We start from the raw sequence: 21,301 nt of genomic DNA, 5'->3' as shown, positions 1-21,301 counted from the left end.
ATAGAGAGAGAGAGAGAGAGAGAGAGAGAGAGAGAGACGGAGATTACCTGAGAGAAAGGCTTCTCGATCCGCTCATAATCCATGGATGTCTTTTACGTAATTACGAGCTCAGAAATGGCGGCGGAGGTGGCGGCGCTGTCACTTTTGTCGGCGTACCCGCCGGAGATGCGAAGAAGCTTGAGACTAAGACTTCACTGGGAGGAGGATCCAAAACTGGCTGCAGTTAAAAACTCGTTCTAAGCTGATGATACTGACTCTACTGAAATTGGAGCTATACTTGGCTGATATTACACTCATTGCCACTGTTCTTCCATCACCTGCCCAGCTCCCTCTCTCATCTGTTACCTGACAATAGATAAAGTCTTGTCATATTTATCCATGATATAGGAGAAGACATCCAAAATTATGTTGGTATTAATAAGTTCTAAGAAGATGATTATTATTTAACAGCCGGCCACCCTTCCTTACCCTTCATGTGCTGGTTGTGACGATATTATGGTTTGTTTGTTATAGGGTAATTGTGAAATTTGTGGTGGTTGTGAGGGTGTTATCAAGATGAGGACGCGCGGAGTACCTCAGTAACGGCCAGTCCTTGGAGGGGCCCTATCTGGAGTACGTAGCGGGTCAAATCAGAGTCCGAACGCCGTCAGGCTGGACATTGAAGGCTTTATCGGGAGTCGCTTGTCTTCTACTTAGACAAATGTCGCTATCGTACTGGCTTGTTCCTGCTACGTCCAAATAATGTTGCTGTCGTGCCCACACTGCATTCAATAGTTAGCATACTATCCATCATGATGCCACATTTATGCCCCTTATAATTGTAAAGATTCCTCGAGTTTTGCTTACATGGATTTTGATCATCATACCCATAACGCCAACCAATTACTTATCCGTGGAGAGGGCTAGTTAGCGGATAGTGATACGTAGTCTGGTAAACTAATTATGAGGTTCTTGCGAGTTTATCCACCTCATGCGCTCTCCTCTCGTGCCAGAGAGAATAACACCACAAATTACACAAAAAAACATTACACCTTTGTTACCTGTTGCCTAATAAAGAGACTCTAAATCATGTAAACACAACGGAATGTGACGTGGAATAAAACGAGGCGACTCACCTCCTCCCATGATATCAATCTCGCAGACGAATGCATTGCTTTTATAACACTATAAACTTGAAGGCGTAGTACATTTATTCGTTCGAATGGAAGAAGCAGCAAACTGGGGAGCTCCAAAAGAATAAAAAAGAAATATAAGCCCTGTTTTATGAGCAGCAGAAGGTAGCTGAAACAACAATATGATAACTGGATGTTTCCTTTGAGTTTATTTGTCACACAACTGTCATTTTTATGCAAAAACAAGCTTTGAGACCAAGTGAATATTTCCCACTTTAAATACATTGCAATTGCAAGATAAATTGTACCTTGATCCAAAAGTGTTTCATGCAAGCGTGACAACGAGCCTGTCATCTAACATTCGTTTCAGAATACAGAGTAAACATATAGGCTTCCTCTCCAACCTACTTCATTGACATGAGAAGCATAGGCCATGAAATGTGTAATATGTTATGGCATTCTAAATGCTTTTTATCTTCTGACTAATCAAAAAGTCGGAGGTCCACAGATAAAATAAGGGATGAAAGGTAGTCAAGGAAATGACAAATAAATAAAGAAAGAATACAGATAGCTCAGTCATCTAAGTGGCAGCAAAGAATTAAATAGACTCAATATTACATGCTTGATCCAGCTTCACTGGCAGTTTTACTGAATAAAGATTGAAATTTGCATATTTTGGCTTGAATCAAGATCCATTTCCTTAATCAGATAGTGATAATCTAGTAATCTACATACCTAACGCTAAAAACAACAATATACTAAGTCTGGAGGAACTCATTGATTGTAAGTTAGGTAAGAGTAATTGTCTTCCAGTTGTCTTAAATATGCTATATGTTTATGTAATAACAGATACATATGGATGCACAAACTAATATGGACTTATCTCCAAGCTCATATTCATATCACTATTAAGCAAATACGATTATTATGTTTGTTATCTATTTAGCATTTATATTTCACGAGGAGACTAGCTACGGATGCAAATCTGCCCACTATCGGATTTGTTTTCTACGCTATTTGGATGGTCATACAGTACTAGAGATGCAGGCAAAAATGACCATATTTATACTACATGACAATTCTTGGGCAAGCACTACTAATACAACTGCCACCACGACGACCATCACCACCACGAATGAAGCCTATACCTAGCTGTTTGGGATACCAACTGAACCCTTTGGTGCAATTCAGCTGGAGCTCCATCCTTCTGAAAAGAACAACCGATATTTTATAAAAGATATCCTAGTAATGAAACAGGGAATAAAAACTAATGGCAGAGGTGACACCATGACCAGATTTCACTGTACAATGGCAGTCTACCATTTGTACTTAGGCCTTCCAAATGAGCTGTAGTAAGCATTTTTACACAATGATGAAAAGAGCATAATTACTCCAATCTTCTAAAAACTGCCGTACATTTAACTATTAAGAATAAATAATTGAGGATTCAAGTCAGTTACCTGGCAAAAAGGGGAAATGGAGAGACTTCTGGTTTGCAGAAGGAAAGTTATTGTGATCTTAATCTCATGACAGGCAGAGCCATCAACACACAGCTCAATCATAGGAGGGGATCAGAATCTCTGATTTGTCTTACTATACAGACCTCATCCATTTAGTAGTTTTTGCTACCATTCATCAACATGCAATTCATGATCCAATATTTGCAACGAAGGGCACTAGACGCTTGTGATCCCTCTTCCTACCTAAAGCACAAGTATCAAGCACACGCCCAAGAAGCAAGCGAGTAGTTTGCAGTGCCACTTCTCGCGGGGCCAAGCCACCTTCTGCTGTACTTCCACCACCTTGTCCTATTGCAACCCCAAATCCAGATACATACTGCAAGGGTCCACTCCTAGCCTTGAATGATGTCTGAGGTGCAAGAGTACCTGATGTAAACTTCTCTCCTAAACCATAACCATTCTCATTCGATCCTGGCTCATCATTATGCCCACCTGCCACACTGCTACAACTCCGCAAGAGTGCTTCTGACACATTCAATGCCTCCAAAAACAATGTGCTCTCCACAAGCTGTGAGACAATATTGTACACATGTGGGATCTGTGATGGATCCACCGGAGTTTGGTACAACAGTGCTTTTAGCAGCAAGAGTATCACTTGTTGGTAATCCATGGGACCCCTCTCAAGCAGCCTCAGTAAGTGTCCAAATGCCAAAGATAAGTGTTTTGGGAACCACTCAGCACAGATTGGTGGTGATGCACGTATAAAGAGATCTTCAATAGATGTGATCTCACCATGGGAATAAGCTAGAAAAATTTCTGCAAGATCATCTAATGATTTTACACGGCACCATAACGAAATATTGGATGCCACATAGCAGGCTTTCTGATATTGCTCTTGTAGAGGCGAAGCTGACCCAGGGGAGGCCGCTTCACTAATGAGCTGCAACCCAAGCCACGGCAGCAAGCCCATGATGTGCATTAAAAGTCTTGTCTCTGGGTTACCAAATACAGAATCACAGGAGGGAACTGTTATTCGAGATAAAACCTCAATTGCTGAGCCATGGCTAACAGTGGACATGAGCCCTTTTAGCACAAGGGGCTGCACCCCTTCAAAGGCAGGCACTTTTCCACCCTCAGGTGGCAATCGTTCTCCTCCAGATCTTGATTCTTGTCTGTGAAAATCTGCTGCATCATAATTGCTGTTGTCCAGCTCATCACGTGGCATGCTGGATATTAATACATTCTCAGTTGTCTGATCATGGAAGGATAGACGATCAATTACTCGGGAAAAAAGTTCAAGCACCTGACAGTAGATGTGCACAAAGTCTGTATGCATCATTGCAACACAACCCCAAAAGAGCTGTGGATAAAGTATTACCTTCTCAGGCTCCATATTCTCTACCATTACTTGCAGAGTTAACAAAATCTCCATTGCAAAGCCCAGAGAAACTGAAACAGGATTTCCCAAACACCTGTGAAGGCATCGAAGGAGCAAGACACAACTATCACTTTTAACACTAGGTCGGAGAGCACGATATATCTGGTGGGAACGGCATGCAAGGTGCCTGGATGTGCATTCCATGGCCCATTTTAGTGCTTCAGCACCCCATGTTTCACGAAGGTCGCCTTGGAAGAAAATGGCATCAACCATGCTCAGTACAAGTGCTGATAGTAGTGAGGTACTAGGAAGCTCCGTTCGTACAAGAGAAGGATCCTCATTCTCCCACATCAAACTGCCACGCTTAGACTGAATGTACTTTATTAAACTCACTACATGATGTTTATTCTCCCCTTCACTGCTCTCAACCTCATATAACTCTAAGTGCCGTCCAGCAAGTGAATAAAGCAGATTAACAAGCAAATCTTGACAGTGTTCAAGCACAATATCTTCTGAACTATCCATTGAAACACATATAACATGGAATAGCAGGGGCAAGTTTTCACGGAAATCTTCATCATTTTCATATGCAATTTCAGCAAGAAGAATTAGAGCTATGTCAGCACGTGAAAGTAAGTGCTGATGGTGACCTTGCAAGGCTGATTGGAGCTCACTTGCATTGATCCCATGAAGTCCGCTGCCCCCTTGATGCAAAATATCATCACCTGAGTTGGGTGTATCAATTAAGTAATCTCCACTGTCTCGGGAAACATGACGGCTCCTTAAGTTACCAGTTGAACTTCGGACACCCATCAATGGCCCTGACATGTTCATCAGCGCTGGAAGGAGCTGACCTGATCGGCCAGCAGTAGGATTCACAATGTTAACCTCCGGAGGCAGCGGGCTCAAGGGGCCCGAGATACTCCGGCCAGTTATAGCTGAAGTCCGCCAGCTCAAACTTCCACTGGCATTTCTAAGTGGGCCATCAAGGGAACCACGGACAAGCAAGGGAGACATGTGAGGCTGGCTATCTACAACAGTTGCTATCTGGGTTGCACTAGACCCTTGAGAGAACTCCAATATAACGTTGGCAGATGCCTCACCCTTACTTGGTCTAATAGGTTCCTCACAATCCTCCAGCATTCTCTGAGATAACTCGCAGACCAAGTGATCAATAGTCTGTTGTGGGCAAATGCGAGCAAGATATAAACTAACACGCTTAGCAACTGAAAAATATGTAGCAAATGCACCAGTAATCTCTGCTGACGGATTGGAATCACAGTCCTCAATCCCTTTGGTGATCAAAAAATCAAGAACCGGAATAATATTACGGGTATTGCTAGCAACCGTGCTCCAGAGTTTCTCAATCTCATCAGGAAACTGATCACCGTGCCTCCATGTCACATAATAAAGACTTTTCAGCAATCTCTCACTCCAACCAGATTCCCATAGTTTTAAGAAATTAAGATTTTCTATCCAAGGAGCCATGCACGTTAGGACCTGATGTTGGGCAATGATGTCTACTGCATCAAGTTGGCGCTGCATTATTTCCTCACACAGGAGCTCACTCAACTCAGGATGGTCCTTGGCAAGTTTTGATGAGAGCTTGTACTGGAACTGCTGGTAGGAGTCAGGAAGGTTGCCAACCACAGAAGCTCGATAACGTCCAATGCCCTCAGCATCATCCTCAGCCCACTCACGAACAGAGAGGGTCTCCAACATTTGGAGGGCACTATCACGAATTTGTTTAGTTTGATCAACCACCTTATAGAGAATCAAACTTAGGAGTCTCTGGATTTCACATTTTGGAATTTCTTGGCGCATGTAGACTTCCGCAAGCACACTAAAGTAACCATCTGATAATGAAGGATCTGGAGAATAGCACTGTAACATGATACTACTATCTTAGTTTGCTTACTAGATTCATCAAAAAAGATTGAGATATTAGGTTGTCATAAACTGATTCAGAATCTAGGGGACTCCTAGTTCAAGCTAACTGAAATAAACAAATCTTCCTTGTAGGGGAAAAGGTCAAGTACACTACGACAAATGAATGCAAAAGCTCAAAACAAGTACTATAATCCTGTTTTACAATATCTACCAACTGAAACTCGAGTACACTACGACAAGGTTCTAGAGCTAATAATGTAGAATTGATGTAGATCAGAGACTAAAACAAAGAAAATTACTCCTGGCTACCACATTCGTAGTCATTCTTACCTACCAGAAAGATATGAAAAATTGTAAAAAATTGTTACATGCTAAATTCAACTCTTGGGACTAAATAAACTTATACACACTTAAACAGATCTGATTAGATTGTAGTATTTCTTCCTTTCTGGTACAGTTAAAGTTACTTGCCATATATGATGCAATTCAAGATTATCAGTATCCTAATGCAGCCACTACTTCATATGAATAAGTCGTAAATGCCAAGTGCCTTCTAGAAAGAGTAGACAGTTGTGCATATCGCAACTAGGTAATTTTATAAAACTTTGTTTAGCTGCACAATAGCTGATGCCAACATCAGACTTAATTTTCTAGATACTGTTTTGACCCAAGAACTAAAAGAATGAATAATTTCTTAGTTCTCATGCAGAATAAATTACTGACAATAGAAATTTATGTGCTACCAACTTTGTTGAGAAACACATGCAATAAGTGCGGAGTTCATACAAGATTTGTGAGATAGGTGTCATAAATGAAGTTGAAGAGGAGAAAGGAACACAATAGAAACTGACCTGATCAATGCAAGCAGGAAATAAATCCAAATTTGTCTGCAAAAGATTCTTTAACGCAGTTTTTGCCAACAGAACTCGGAGGTGGCCACTTTTCTGTTTGTCCCGCCCACCAAACCGTCCTCCCTCACCTGTATACTTTGAGTATGATGGTGTTCGTGGATCTACTGGTGAATACCCAAACGGTGCTCTTGTGGTTGGTTCTATAAACAAGCTATTGATCCAGGAGATAACCCTGCCAGTCATCTTTCTTGCATTATCATCAAAACAAGGCCCATACAGAAGAGAAGCAATGGCATTCATGGAAGCCCACTGAATTGCTTCCACCTGCTCAATCACTTCCTTATCAAATGTAATTTTGTCTATTGATTCCCTTGAACGGTTATGTTGACCTGACTTATAGCGCTCAATTTCACGTCGATAGTCACTGGTGCTTTCGTGGCCCCACGTACTGCCTGTTTCCTCACACCAAGTAAGAAGTAGGTCAAAGAGCTTCTTACGTGTTCTGCCATCAAATCGCTCAGACTTTGACTCCACAAATTCTGGAGCTAGATATCTCAGAACTGATGCTAATGCATATCGGAGAGGCTGTAAGTCCTGAAAGCCATCAGAGGTTTGTGTATTAATCTGGCGGTATGTGTCTTCAATGAATCTGAGGTAATGTAGACGGAAAACAGGTTTACGGCTAAGCGTAGCCGGCCAAATCTTCTCAGCAATCATACGATGCACATTTGCAACATGAGTGCGAAGTTCTTCACGACGTGACCTCTGATTCTGCATTACCATAAACATCAATTCAAGAAATACTGCATATTCTAGTCACTCTAGATGCCTTCTGTTTGGTAGGTAAATTTGTACCTCATGAAAACAACAGGAATATTCAGTCACTCTTTAACCTAATGGTGAGTTTGTGTTATTGCGAAGTCATATTTGAGCCTAAAAATATGTCACAGAGGAAAAAATAATGGAATACAACAATGTACTCAACTTTACATGATCAATCATCCATCATGGATTTGCACTTTAGTATTTTCTATTAAAACTATAATATGCTCTTCCTTTGTCATTATTATATGCACATAAAGAAAGAGAAGTAGTAATAGAAAATACAACAATGTACTCAACTTTACATGATCAATCATCCATCATGGATTTGCACTTTAGTATTTTCTATTAAAACTACAATATGCTCTTCCTTTGTCATTCTTATATGCACATAAAGAAAGAGAATAGTACATCTTCCAGAACCTGAACAATTTGGAGAATCTTGTTACAACAATTTCATCCAATCAAATAATTAAGATTTCTGTAGTATTAATATTGTTCAGATTAAACAAAATATTCAGGAAACAACTTAAGGGAATTCTAGCTGAATGCATCCAATATAAACTAATAAGCCTTTTGAAGAGTGAAGACTAACTACTTTCTGTGTTATCTAGAAGAGGACCTGGAGAGAAAACAAGGTTAAATGTGTGCTATTCTCTATTCTTCCCTTTCAGGACTGATATGCATTTGTGTACTGATCCATTCATTCCTCTCTTGGAGAATTAATGATTGCAGTAGCCTGCTGGTCCCATATTCACCAAGGGTGAATTTGCAGCAGTTCATATCTGTTCTTCTCTAAATCTTTTGGTATAACTTTTATTCTTCCTACTTATGTATAACATATTCCATTGCAAAAGTACTGTTCCAAACCTTGCAGATAATTTCCAGAGAGTACATGCCGGTGCAAGTCAAATGCAGTCATGCATGTTATGTGTCCAATCATAAGTGGGGTCATATGGTCCAATGTGAAGAAGCCACTGGAAAGCAATGGGATAAGCAGGCAACATAGTGGCATATGCAACGTGCCTAACTACATTTTCAAACACCTTCTTTGGACTATAAACAGGGATTAGCATGTTTCTATTTGAGATCAACAGCTAAAACATATTTACTCTAGGTAGATGTACAATCTCAACCAAGTAGCACTGCTATATCTTACTTCGATGGAGATAGTCCAAATCAACAAATTTCCAGCTTTAGAAAGCAAAAGTAACCTTCAATAGTGCTCCAATAGCAAATTGTAGGAGTCATTTGGTTTCATGTATTTGAAGAAACTGCCTCTTATTCACCCAAAATGTAGTATGAAAATCAGTTTTTATTATATAGATATCATAATATAGTCTTTCCAAGTGTCAAATTTCCAGCTTTAGAAAGCAAAAGTAACCTTCAATAGTGCTCCAATAGCAAATTGTAGGAGTCATTTGGTTTCATGTATTTGAAGAAACTGCATCTTATTCACCCAAAATGTAGTATGAAAATCAGTTTTTATTATATAGATATCATAATATGGTCTTTCCAAGTGTCAAATTAGGCCTATATGCAACATGCCAGCATCTTGACATCCACTCAGATTAAGTAGGTGTCAAAACACAGTTTTTCAACCATTGGTGCGAATTTTAAGGTTTTGCTCAAATTGCTCTCATTTAGAGCTGCAGATGCTGCACATCGATATACATGAAGCCAAACAGCCCCCTGTTGTTTAATCCTACATACAGAAGACCACTTAATTGAAAACTTCTGCATTAAAACCCGGAAGATAATTATTTACTATTAGCACGGTAGACATATTATGTGTTAAAAGCAAGATGCAGCAGTTCATAGCTGGTCCAACTTCAAGTGGACATATTTTCTGTCACTTACGATAAATTCTTTTGTTCTTTGGGTCTGAGGATAGAAGCCTAGAAGGGGAAATGAAGCAATCTAACTGATGAAACCTTTAAAACTTGTATATGAAGGATTTAGCAGAAAAAGAGGCTAAAATTTATTTTGATTTATACTGATAAAAGGAGAAGATTAAATGTCTGAGATACCTTCCATTTTGTTTTTGTTTCTGTTTCTGATGAAACCTCTTCAAGGAAGGATGCAAGTTCACCAAACATGGTTTCACATACTTCTAGATGTGAGTGACCAAGAGCAGTAGTAGCAGCAAGCTGTAAGAAGAAAAATAATATAAGTTGTTGACCATTAAACTGTTTATGTGAAAATAGCTAAGGACAAAGAATCAAGTAATCAGTATGTCAGCATAAGCCCTTGCTGCCAGACTTGGATAAGAATCCACAAAGAAAATTTATACTATTCACCTGGCTCAAGCTGAGTCAATAACTTAAAGGATACAACTTAATAGAAAACTTGGTATATAAAGCAAGCAATAAGACCAAAGTAAATGATGGGTTAAATTCTAGTAAACCTTTTTCACCAACACTAGTATCTGAAAAGTGTGGATATTATTGGTACCAACTTACTGCATGAGCCTCAGATCCATGTCTAAGTGATGGAAAAATCAGATGGAAAAGCTCTTTTGCTGCTGTAAGGCGAACTTCTTCTCTATTATCAGATGGGCAGGCGCAAGCAAACATAGCATATATTATCCATTGTTCCAACTTAGTTTCTGAATCTTGCGACTGCTGAGCCTTTCCACCTAGTTCAACAGGTGTAATTTGCCCAAGTCTCCGCACAACCTCTGACCTATCAAATAATGAGTGACAGGTAAATTGTCAAGCCATTAAAGAAAAAATAGTCAGAACTCGCAATCACATCCTGATAGACTTTCTGAGTAATCTGATAAAGTTTGACAAATTAAGATAACAAGAGAGACTACTTTTAGTTTTGGCATGGATATGTTTTTCAAGGATCTAAAAGCACCTCACAAGAAAACAAGCTCTTCAATGTGAAGAACTGAAGATATTACCACTACATGTCTGATGCAAATTTAAGGTCAGCATTTTCTTTACTTTCTCATCATCTTATGATTGTCATCTCACAAGTCAGCCTTTGGTTAGAACATTCAATCTGCTTATCAGATTATGCCAGAACCAGAGGGAGTAATTTGTTAATTGGCATGAAACTATTCGTTCAGAAGCATTTTACATTGAACTGTGCTGCTGTGAAGTATCGCAACCAATAGAAAATTTGCAAAAATAGACTGTAATCTCCATAACAAGATCAGAAAGAGAGAAATTATAAGGCAGCACACTGCTTACAAGACAATACAATTAACAAGGTAATATATATAGACAAAGTATTTCCTTGCCTTGCTTCCAGCACAGAATTCGGGCAAAGATCAGCAGCATACTTTACAACTTCACTAAGACAGCGGGCCCATCTGTTTTTATCTACTCCTTCAAGAATGGATTGAAGTGTTATGTCTGGTGGAATGGGATCCATCTCCCTTCTCAAATCATAAGGACGGCCCGGATCCCAATAGCAGCTCTGAACAATGTCATCCTGCAAACTCATCAACATAAATCTTTGTAAGTTGACCTTATGAAACTATTTCTTAACCATCCATGTAAAGGTCACATAGAGAACTTCCGATTAATCTCTCCCCCTCCGCCGAAAGAAAAAAGAATAAAAAGCATTGAAAGTGAAAACTCACCCCATTTTCTTCTAGGATGTCGATGATAAATATTGGTTCTGCTTCATGCTTCAACTTATGACCATTTCGTTCATTTACTAAGCACTCTCGAATATCATTTTTTAAGAATCGAACACAACGCAATAACTCTAAAGCAGTATGCCTTATTTGAATATCCACAGAACTGAGGAAAATAAGACCAACTGCATCCATTTCTGATGTACGGAATTCAGCCGGATCCCCTGATTGATGAAAAGGGGACCTCTGGAACGAATTACTTCCCAGACCAGATCGCTTCATATTCTGTGTATCCTTCATTAAGATCTCTTCAGATAAACAAACCCTCCATAGTCGCATAAGTTCCACAAGACGGCCTAGTGATGTTTGAATAAGAAGTGGAAACTCATCAGGAAGTTTTAATATAAAGTTTGCCATTCCCTTCATCACAGCATATCGTCGGTGTGGTAGATATCGTACAATCCGGTTCATCACCTGTACTGCTTCTTCACGAACACCTGGGTCAATACTTATACCATGCTGGGGAATTATTTCAGTTATCTTATCACTACGCCCCACTTCTTCTATCAAATACGGTATGCACTTCAGCACTGACCTGAAGAGAGATCCCTGAGATTTTTCTTTTGTTACAGCATCTGGAGAAGTTGACATTAAGTTTCATAAAAACATTTTGGAAATAAAACCAACTTGCAGAGCACATACATATTCAACAAAAAGTAAATAAAAATAATGCAACTATAGGAACACTTCAAAAGTCAAGTAATCTAGAACCAGTTGTTTCAGACAGAACTTGAAAGTTAATCTAGATATCCTATTTGACCACCAACTCTTTGCCTTAATAATACCTACAAGACCTGGACTATATGCTGATCTTAACAGCTTACCTAAAGATAATTAAACATTAAAATGTATGCAAATAAAATATCTGACATATGACACAAGAAGAAGACAGAGTGATAAGGCAGTTAATTGTACTTCATAGGTAGCTATTACAGTCTTCATTGTACTTAAATAAACTCTATAAATATATACAAAGGACAGAACTTAAAATGAGAACAATGAGAATAAGAAAAATATACCTGTGGTAGTCTTGGGTGAAGTAAGAAGAGCTACACTATAGGCCTTAGTACAAGACCTTAAGATTGACTCAATTGCAGATTTCACTTTTGGGACGTAGTGACCAACACCATGAGCTGAATGTTCAATGAATCAATAAAAATACTGTTCACAAGATAGTTATCAAATTGTTGAAATCAAAATGCAAAAGAGAGATTCTCTAATGAAGCAAGGGCATTACCATGAAAAACATCCAAAATGAATTGCTGATTAGAAGGAGACATGACAATGGCAAGCAGAGCCCTTAGACCAATAACCTTTGCTTCACTTAAACTATCAGCTTTCAACAGTTCCAGTATCATGTGATTCATGGAGAAATCTAGGTTGCTCTCAGATAGAGTCACACAGAACTCTACAAGCTTATCATGCTGAACATCTTGAGTCAGCAAACCTTTCTTCAAAATTGTCAGCAACTGAGATGTTACACTGTCTAAATAATCCCATACGCGGTTTTTAGATTGATAATCTGCATAAACATTTAAATAGAACTTTACAAGTCGATGAAGACAATCTAGTGCCATAGAACGATGGTTTTTATCCTGCAAAAATAAGGCTTCAATCAACTTTTCTTTTTCGTGATGAAGAACACAAGAAGTTGATTAGCATCTTTACTCAGCTGATATCATAAGAAAATGCAATGGAGATCCAAACAACTGAAATTAATACTAGCTTCCAACCTGAAGTCAACAATATATATGCAAACTCACCTTAAGATGCTTGTACAGAAGTTCCATATGTGACCCAAAGTTAGCATTGAAGGTCTGGGGATCACCAAGACAGAGTAACACGGTCACTAGTGGGAAGCCGACCTGGATAAGGAAATATACTTCCATATAAAAAAAATTAAAAAAAAGGTAAAAATTAAATTCTAAAAAAAGAACCAAAAAGGACTTCATAAAATGTTGAATCTGAGAGCACAACATTTCTATAGTTCTAAGCAATTTTCATTCATGTAATAATGCATTTAGTCAAGTAATCGTGCATAATGAAATTTAAGAATTACAGCAAGTCAACAAAGCTTCAACAAGTGTGCTCTGATAAACAGCGGTTAGAAACAAACAAGAGTAGATAAAGAGGGTAAGCACATAACATGGGTAGTCAAGAACTCAAGATATTGGCAGGCAAAAAGAAGCTCAAATTGCAGAAGTATCAGGATCTCTACTCGAGGATATTGTTGTGGACATGTGGTTTAATTGTGCTACCAGATATCTTGGATGATAGTAAACTAACTCAAACAGAAAACATATTTCCACCATCCTTAACAAAACAAGCACATTGACTCATTGAGGTCCAATTAGAGGAGATGGAAATCAATAGTTCAATACCACTCTTAGAGAACAGCCTAAAGTAATGAAATGAGTTTCTCCTACAGAACCTACATAATTATGGAAGAATTCAATTAATTAAGATCCAGAAATTGCAGCCAAAAAGGTTGAGATAGTCATTGTATGTCACCAGTGTAGGTCATCCAATTAAACAGGTATATTTATCACAGACAAGTAGAGAGAATCAATCTTCCTACAAAGTAAATCTTACAAAACAAACTTACAGCTATGTGTTTGCTCTGTTTGTCCATCCAATGCATCAGCTGACCTCTAATTCGAGCAACAGCTTCATACCACAAATTTAATGCAGGATCCACACCCAATGGAGGCCAATGATTTTTTCCACCCTCTGCAAGCGGTGCCAGTATGCTTGAAAGCATGTTGCACAATGCATGCTGGAGTTCACTCTTTCTTTTATGGGGAGCACGATTAAGAGGGTTTGCTTTTGCAACAAAGGATGCTGACGCATTCAGTCCACCCTCTGTCTTAACCTGGTAGAGTTCATAAGTTGCATCAATCAATTCAATCAACAGATTAATAGAGAGAACCACGGTTTAGCAAATCTAATACAGTACCAATATGTATATTTACTATCTCACTGTTTGAAGTTTGAACTATGGTGGGAAAAGTAATTAAATTGAGAAATCAAATGCACCGCTTTGAATCATCAATTCCATTCTAACTTGTTGCAACTAAGACAAATCTTCACAATGCAGATATACTCTTTTGTAACCTGTGGCCCACTAGACTTTTTATTTGACCAAAAGATAGCAATCCATGGAGTGGTCCACATAAACCAGCGAAATTATATTAAAAAAGTTAAACTGCCAGTTTTCATGGTCATGTTAAATAAGCAGCTTTCTGATTAATAGCTTATCATGTTATACCTAAGTTGCCAGGTTAACAAAGAGAGATAAAAACCATGCCACTAAATTTTATCATCCCTAATCTAACTCGACTCAACCTATTTATCAAACAGTCCAGACAATTTGGTCACTTAATAAAATGGGTCGCAAGTAGTTCCTAGGTTTTGACGGATTCACCTCAGCACTTCTGTCCTAATACATGCCATATTAACCAAGCCTAAAGCAGCAAACTTAACACATACCGTCCAATGATCACTTTAATGTCCTGCCGGTTTGATGGAAATAGCAGCTTGTGTTACATAACTAGTTAAGCAAAGAATAGATTTTGACATATGGTCGTCAAAAGTGCCAATTGTCAGTAACAACCCTAATCTTGCTCTGCTATTTATTGGCTATTACCCATTAACAAAAGCTTACCATAACAATAACAAATAGTAGAGGTAGATATAGGATTCACTTTAGAAAGTAAAAGCAAATGAAAGGTCAAGACAAGAAAAGGGAAAATTGATTTGATAGCACTGACAGGCTGACAGCTAATGCATACCCCCAATTTAAGATAGCGCATCCCATTGATTATGCTAAGTGTCTCACTCCTGGCAACACTGGTATCAATACGTCGAGTATTCAGCTCCATGAAAAATCGTTCTGTCACAGAACTAAACCTGTATAATTGAATATAATCAGACTGTCATAGGTATCATGAGAGCCTTCAGTAAAGAGAAAAGCAAACTCTTACCATTCACAAAATCATACAAAATGAATCAAAAAAATTTAGCATGAATTAAATGTCAAGACAAGGAACTTTGGAAAGATTAAGGCACACCTAATCCGTGATAAAGCTCCTAATAGTTGTGCAACAAGATCTAACAGAAGTCCTCGTAAATCAACCAACGAAGGATAGTCAACTTGGCTAACAACCCTATACAGAAAGCAACCAATTAGTTTCCTCTAGAAAAACAATGAATTAGACTTAAAGTGATCGCGGCACCACACAAAAATTTCCAGCTCAAGATAAGCTTTTGCCAAGGAAAAAGGTATGTTTGATAACCATTTGACGGAACCTCACCTGTCTGCATTAATTAGCCAATCGAATACAAAACTTTCCAGACCAGTCCAAAGTTTCTCTACAATAAGATAAATCAAATACAAGATTAGAGGATAAGAATCCTACATGTTATTTGAAAACAAATAGAAGATCAGTATGAGGATAGATAACCTGTAATTCCCTCCTGAGGGCAACACTCTGCAAAACGAATGCAAGCAGAGCAAAATATGCACTCCACTGCAAGCTGCACAATTGAAACGAGAAGAGAGATTAGAAATCTTAGGTTGAGGGTACAAAACCCAGAGGGAAAGTGAATATATGTAGTAAAGTTCTTTAAACACCCAAGATAATGCATAAGTGCCTCTTTAATATTTATTTGTGCAAAGTAAGGGTCCTCAAACTAGTATAACAAAAAGACCGAGACAAGAGCTATAGGTCCATTAGGTAGAGCACCTCATATAGAGATGTGCCAATGCTTTTCAAGGGAGCTCATTATGCAATGAATTTAATTGATCTCACTGAAAGACCATTGCATCACTCTAAATTTGAGAGAAAAATAAAAACAGTAGGTCAACAAATGGTTTGGCCCAAATCTTGTGTGGACTCAGGTGCCCAATCAGAAAAAATCAGTCATGTTCTCGTGGATTTTCCAGTTAAAAAGGCAAGTGCCTAGCCCATCAGATACTAGACATAATGAGTATAAGGGTCCATGAAAACCTGTTCTCTACCAATGAACTTTAAGTTTCATATTTGCCTCCATTTCTGGTGTTTCAGTAACCTTTTATTTCTTGCAGAAGAGGGAGAGAGAGTAGACTCCATTTAACTTAAGCTCATCAAGAGTGAAGGCAGATCAAAGAAGTCAAAGTAACCTTAACACTTTGTTGGTATTGCTTCTAGATCTGAATATAGACAATGAACCAGAGCTGTGGAGCCATCTCACTACATTCATGTAAAGAAAAATATAGCACACTAACTGATCTTTACATCAGTTAGCAACAAAATTTGTTTAGGACTTTCAGATAGTTCAAACTGAAATACACAAGTATAAACGAGTCAACAGCAACATGAAAAGAAAAGGAATATACTGTTTATCTGCAAATATATTGTTTTCTAAGAAACCACCTGTTAAACAGATTCCGAAACTAAAAGAACCCTTATATAGATTATGGATTAGGATTTCATAATTTTTATTTACCATATTGCTAATCCTTCATTCATAGAAGGATTTCTGTTAAGTTGTCCAGAAGATCCTTTATGAGGTTTTTCTTTTCCACATTATTTACAAAAATCTGCATGCAGATTTTCTTTCTAGTAATAAAATAGCAGAAGTCCATCACAGATGATTTTCAACATATGATTAAGAGTACCACAAATATGTGCACTGTTGAAGGCAAGGCAAGAACATTTATTTGGAAATCAAAAGAAAATTTTATTCAAGTTGGCAGTAAAAAATCTTTTGTTACATCATTCAAGAAAATAAATTAACAGCTTACAAGTATGAATTCTTCTTCAACAAGTTGCATTTAGCTTGTGAATGGACAAAAGAATTGAATAATTAAACCAAAAAAAAAAAATCACACAACCTTTCCTAGGATAAGACTAACTGATAACTTGGTTTACAAAGAGATGATAATTCAATAAAAGTTGAACCTTCTTTTGATACGTCGAAGCATCATGTGCTCCCTTTGGTGATTCACTGAAAACAAACAAGAAAATTAGATCAATATCATCAAAGACCCAGGTATCAACACAATCATATAGAAGCAGTGAAAGAGCAATCTCATTGCACATATCTTTTGGTGACAGTCATTGTCTTCTGTGTTTCTACACTTCAACTGAGAGATAAAACTTATCTTTGACTATAAAGCAGGGCAGCGTCTAAATTTTATAAGTAATAAATTCAGTAATCTTAGGTATAATTACTATCTGTACTCTTTTAATGAAAGCAACAAAAAGAATTAAACAAAATTGCAAAATCTCTGACCCTTAAACATTATGAAAAAGTGCAAGAACAAGAACTGAGAATCCACAACATGAAACTAACTGTCCCTTTCCATGGAGAAGTATTCCAGAGGAGTCACAGGGTAAAAGCATCATTGCAATCAGCAATGATGATGATCTTAAAATTGTTTAACTGTTGCACTCCATAAAACTCTTAGGACAGGAAAACTCTACCTATGACATCATATATCAGAAAACTCTTTGTGCCTATTTGGACAGCAAAAATCCCCATAAAAAACCGTGGAATTTAGGCTTTCCTTAGGAATTTCCATGGAGGTAGGAAATATTTTCTATCTGAGTGTTTGGATGACATTTCCTAGGAAAAATATTCCACAGGAAATACCCCTTTCCTGAGGAAGGAAAAATGAAGTTAGATTTCAATTTTTTTTCCTACTCTCTCCCTCACTCTCTTCTCTCTCACTCTTCCTTCCCTATAGAGCCCTATCCCTCTCCGAATCACCACTCTCTTCTCTCCTCCTCTGCCCATCATCACCACCACCAACTCCTCCTTCTTTGCCGTCAACTACCTCCCACCCCTCCTCGTCCTCCGCCCACCATCCAACTCCTCCTGTGCCGTCATTCACCTCCTCCTTCTCCTCCCTCCTCCTTCCATCTCTCTTCTTTCCATTTTCTTTCCTCCAAATTGTTTTAAAATATTCAAACAAGATATATTAAATCAATCCAAAGGAAAAGGAAATCACATATGATCCTTTGGTTACACATTTTCATTTCTACATGTTAAACTTCCTATAGTGAATTTTCCTAGATTATCCAAACAGACCCTTATTCTTTATACTGGGAATTGCATAGAACAAGGTTCTCAAATAGCACACTAAGAAGCATAGAAGATTTACTTTATAAAATTAATACATGATAAGAAGAGAGAGCAGCTCAGTAAAATGAAGATACAAAATTCTTCTGAAGGGGGAGAAAACTTCAAATAGAATAGATACATGTGGACTATTATTCAACTATCTTTTCTGCAAAATATATACTGGATCTAAGGACCAAAATGCCCAAATTTCCAGAATTGTCTAACTATTTCACCAGCAGCACTATCAAAATTTCAATTAATTAGTTTCCCAAAAAAATATAATCAGTTAGCTTACTAAAATAAGTAGCTTTGTGTATGTTGATTTCTAAGGAAATGAAGCAAGTACTTGCAGAATTTGGGGATGTCATGTCCTGTATTTCTCATTTTACTAATTAAAGCAACAAACTCAAAACTGTAAACAAAAAATACTTAAACGAAAATCTGCAAAAGAACGAATGGCTGTAAGATTATGTGCATACCTTTCTCTCCACCGGAGAAGTGCTTCCAAAAGGGGAACAGGTGTATGTCGAGAAACCATGGCTAACGAATCTAACACTTGTTCATAACTTGGATCAGATGGCCGAAGATATTGCCCATCCTGCTTGCATTATGAATTAGTTATGACATTCTATGGCAATAAAACTGTAGATAGCTAATGTTCACCTAAAGAGAGCAACTTTTGCAAACATGGTCATTGGTTAGATGATAATAAGTAGCTCAGATGGTTGAACTACTTTCCTCGTAACAATTCAGTGTGATGCGACGGAAAGGTTATTCAGCATCTGCTGAAAGTGGAAATTGCTTCTTTCTTACATTTGTAATCAACATAGTACCATATACACATAGAGCTAGCCCAGATCTATGATATATCTCTAAGTACTTTTCAGATCTCAAGATTAATTAATGTCATCATTGCTCCAGCCTTTCCCCAGATTAAATGGGATCATTTCATGATTTTCATCACAAATCGAAGTTGAGATGTCTTAAGGAATTACATACAACTATATAAGCTTATAAGCAGCTGCCAAACTGACATCAAGTCCATATTGAAATCTATATATGGTAATCTTACAAATTTAGGGAACACTTTAGGATATGACCTAGAATATCAATCTGGTAGGATCTAAGAAAGGCCTATTTAACAATGCAAAGAGGGGTGGAATGCAACGTCATCAACATAGGCAGAAATATGAAGAAATACTCAAAGTTATGAGTTACCGGGACATGATTATTTCTGTTAAGTTAGAGTAACTATCCAATGTGATGGAGATATAATAGAAGTTATAGACATAAATTAGATTGGAGAACTTTGAGTACTGTCTTGCTTGATCACCCACCATGTAAAACCAGCAATATTTCATCATTTCATTGTTTTGAATGTTAGGAAATTAGAAAATAGCATGCAGTAGAGTAACTAACTAGAGAATATTCAAGTGGTTGACTAGTCTTGAAAAACATGAGAAATGAGAAGATTGTATTCATGGGGAATTAGAATTAGTACCGGAGGATAAGAAAGAAAAGATAATGTATCATAAACAACGAAGTGTATTAATAATGGAAACGGAAGGCCACAGAAAAAACCAGGAAGAACTGGGAAAAGGAATAGTGGGCATGATGCTAATAGGACACAGGCTAGTCCAAGATAGAAGCAAATAGAAGAAAAAAATATTTACACATCTGACCTTAATTGAAGCAGGGAAAGAGCGCCTTTCTGTCATCATGACATGAAACTTTTATAACATGCCTAACTCTTATTCTACTGATCAGTAGTTACCATCATGCAATTTAGGTATAATCCTGTGAATGTTGATCTAAATGATCTTTACCAAAGAGAAAAATAAATGCGGACAACTTTGATTTACCGAGAGTCCTCACATATGAGACATAACTAATCTAATGACCAGAAAGGAAAGCAATCTCAAGGACCTCAAATTCAACATTCTAATATGTAAAGAGTCACTCCTAAATTTCTAGATAATATTTATGATATGTAAAAGTGATAATAGCAAGATATATGGTTATTGGCATAATGTGACACTTATTTTGCTCTCCTTTTCTGTTTCCATGTGATCAAATATAAATTCTCTGCAGAGAATCGAGCCATACGGGCGTTAATCTTGAGGAAGAAGAAAGCAAGATGCAATACAGCTCGCTTGCATCAAGTTGGATCTATTTCCTTTCAAACTTTAATCTCTTTCCTTCCTTTTTTTTCACTAGGCTCCTGAAAGATTTCTGCGGCTCATCCTACTCAATCACATTGACGAGAACTGTCATGGGCTACTGAGCCCTAATATCCACACACCCCCCAACGATCAAGAACCCAAGACGCCTCAAAGAAAGGGTTTCTTCAAAGGCGTCCTGCAGGGGAATCGCTCGAGGAATCGGGAGCAATGAAGAAAGGGATTTAGCTAGCGAGAAGAGGAGAAGGGACGACCTGGGCTTGAGCGGTTTCGATGCGGCGGCGGGCGAGGGGGAGGAAGCGGGCGAGGAGGGAGTCGACGATCTGCTTCGCGGCGTTTCCGGCGCTCATCTCCGGCATCGCCGCCGGAGGAGGAGGGACGGGAGGGAGAGGAGGAGGGAAGGAGAAGAAGGCGGAGGCGGCGTTCGATCTCGGAGTGGAGGAAGCCAGTGCGAGAGATTTTTCCCTTTTAGCAATTTTGGGGGAATGGCGAGTTTACGCGAGCCTTCGAGCTCTTGGGCTTTTCCGAGTCTTAATTTATTAAGAAATTTATCAACGGAGATGGATAATATACTAAGACTATGAGCCCGACCCGGAAGTTTCGGGCTGTGGGCCCTTCTAGATCTCGACTATTAAAAAATATAAAAATAAAAATAAAAATAAAAATAAAAATCTTCTTTTCCCCCTTTTTGAGAAAACATCAGCTTACTGTTTTTTTTAAACAAAAAAAATTACATCAGCTTACTTGAAACTTAACATCCTACTTCACTTTACAATTGTAAAGTAGGATAATCTTTTAACTTAATGATGCTTATGCGTTTAACTTTAGAATTAATATGTATCAATTTGT

General features: G+C 38.1%; 1 protein-coding gene across 6 annotated transcripts; it reads right to left on the bottom strand.

The window, feature by feature from the left end:
- Positions 1–1,295: 1,295 nt before the first annotated feature.
- LOC140788750 (uncharacterized) lies at positions 1,296–20,993 on the bottom strand. Of its 6 annotated transcripts, XM_073138176.1 has the most exons (19): positions 20,707–20,993; positions 18,752–18,870; positions 17,108–17,153; positions 15,629–15,701; positions 15,479–15,536; positions 15,236–15,331; positions 14,957–15,074; positions 13,771–14,037; positions 12,929–13,030; positions 12,403–12,760; positions 12,185–12,298; positions 11,109–11,740; positions 10,764–10,957; positions 9,976–10,198; positions 9,544–9,663; positions 6,692–7,462; positions 2,573–5,834; positions 1,421–1,516; positions 1,296–1,335 (listed from the first exon to the last, which is right to left on the bottom strand). In XM_073138176.1, the coding sequence occupies exons 1-17, from the start codon at positions 20,809–20,811 to the stop codon at positions 2,760–2,762; spliced, it is 6,471 nt and encodes a 2,156-aa protein (XP_072994277.1). In that variant the 5' UTR covers positions 20,812–20,993; the 3' UTR covers positions 1,296–1,335; positions 1,421–1,516; positions 2,573–2,759. The 6 variants fall into 6 exon arrangements, with proteins under 6 accessions (XP_072994277.1, XP_072994274.1, XP_072994272.1 ...); XM_073138173.1 differs by having other exon boundaries at positions 1,296–1,519; XM_073138171.1 differs by having other exon boundaries at positions 1,296–1,516.
- Between the last annotated feature and the right edge of the window lie 308 nt (positions 20,994–21,301).

Source organism: Typha latifolia, chromosome 5 (genome assembly GCF_019914945.1).
Source record: "Typha latifolia isolate L0001 chromosome 5, TyphaL0001v2, whole genome shotgun sequence".
NCBI classification, from domain to species: Eukaryota; Viridiplantae; Streptophyta; class Magnoliopsida; order Poales; family Typhaceae; genus Typha; species Typha latifolia.
Note: the sequence above shows the minus strand (reverse complement) of the source record. Positions and strands in the feature narration are given on the sequence as shown.